This window comes from Neophocaena asiaeorientalis, unplaced genomic scaffold, assembly GCF_003031525.2.
Source record: "Neophocaena asiaeorientalis asiaeorientalis breed wild unplaced genomic scaffold, Neophocaena_asiaeorientalis_V1.1 scaffold357, whole genome shotgun sequence".
NCBI lineage: Eukaryota > Metazoa > Chordata > Mammalia > Artiodactyla > Phocoenidae > Neophocaena > Neophocaena asiaeorientalis.
In genome coordinates this window covers 4023356-4024904 of record NW_020173270.1, presented here as the reverse complement: position 1 = coordinate 4024904, position 1549 = coordinate 4023356, and the positions used below count along the sequence as shown (strand labels likewise).

Here is a 1549-nt window from a genome sequence, read left to right as displayed (position 1 = left end):
GAGTGACTGCCGGTTAACCCGGCGCTCTGAGCGCTCACCGCTGGCCCGGAGGGAATACCTCCTTCACGCTTCCCACAGCCCGGGGAGGGGGCTCTGATGGTGCACCCCATTTACAGACGAGCAACTGAGGTCCCCCAGGGCCTAGGTCACCTGCCCAGGGCCACAAGACATGAGCGGGCCGTGCATGCCCCACTCTAAGAGGTTTACCCACACTGCTTCCGACCTCAGAGCATCCCTTCTAGATAGGGGTCCTTATGCTCCCTTTACAGATGGGGAAACCAAGGCACAGAGAGTTGATCCCAGGACCGCAGGGTTATCAAGAGGCAAAGCCGGGATGGGAACCCAGGCAGTCCAGCTGCACGCTCCTACACACCCCAGGGTGCAGCCAACCCACTCCGCAACGGAGCGCTTTTTCAACCAGCCCCCAAGCTGAGAGCCCTCGCCACCCACCCCACCCCCACCCCAAGGCCTGGCGTGAAGAACCGCTTCATTTCTTCCCCATGGTTAGGACAAAATGTTGGGGCTGCCAACCGGAACTTCCAGGCCAATGGCTCAGAAAACAGCTGGTCCTGGTTTCCTGCAATTTTACTGGGGAAGCTGCCTGCTTCATTTTGCCCCATGCCCTCAGCTTCTACTGTGTGACTAGTGTCTTAGAACTTTCTAGCTCAGCTATGGTGGGAATATTTACACCACAGAAATCGGCCAGTGCTACAGATCAGTCTCTATGCCCCAGAGAGCTGGCGGTTAACCACCGTCAGCACGCAATCTACCTACTCTCTAGGTAGGATAGGTCAGACCCAAGTAGCTCCAAATCTCAGGTTATCCCTAGAGTCTAAAAAACCAGCTTTCTGGGGTCAGGGACCATAATTTTTGTTGCAAGTGCTGCTTGCTGTTTCCTACACTCCGTTTCCATGGCTTCCACCACCGGACCAAAATACAGGGCTCCCCGCTTAACGTTCCAGGCCCAAGGCTCAGAGAGAAAATGTAGCCCGGAAGGTCCAGAACTGAGAATTCCAAGATCAAGGAGCTCGGTTGGTTTGGGGAGGCTGACGGCCACTTGTCTCCTTCTCCTGATTATGGCTTCTATGGTTGGCTAAAAAGTTCATTCGTTTTTTTCATAAGATCTTACTGAAAAACCCGAAAGAACTTTTTGGCCAACCCAATACCTTCTGACCACCAGCCAGCCCAGTTTTCCAGGGACAGAAGGCTCCAAGGCAGGGGCCGGGCTGGGGCCTGGGGGTCCCAGGGGTCCCAGGCCGGGGCTGGTGCTTACCGTCCTCGTCGGTGCGGATGACCACGGGCGAGCTCTCGGGCCCTGGTCCCACCTCTGTGTGAGCGACGGCGGTGATGCGGTACTCCGTCCACTTGTCCAAGGCCTCCAGCAGGATCTGGGTGGTGGTCGGGGGGATGCCGTTCACCTCCTTGGGTTGCGGGTCCTCTGAGCCCAGCGGTCGGTAGCGGACGCTATAGCTCACCAGGGCCCCGTTGTGCGTGTCCGGCGGCGGCGGGCGCCAACTTACCAAAATGGCCGTGGAGCGCGTGCTGACAC

At 57.8% G+C, this 1549-nt stretch overlaps 1 protein-coding gene across 1 annotated transcript in view; it reads right to left on the bottom strand.

Moving 5' to 3' along the window:
• The window catches only part of PTPRS (protein tyrosine phosphatase receptor type S), a 54967-nt gene that overhangs the window by 21099 nt on the left and 32319 nt on the right, over positions 1 to 1549 (bottom strand). The window contains 1 exon segment of the mRNA XM_024746022.1: positions 1170 to 1542. Within this exon segment, the coding sequence (XP_024601790.1) occupies positions 1170 to 1542 (373 nt within the window).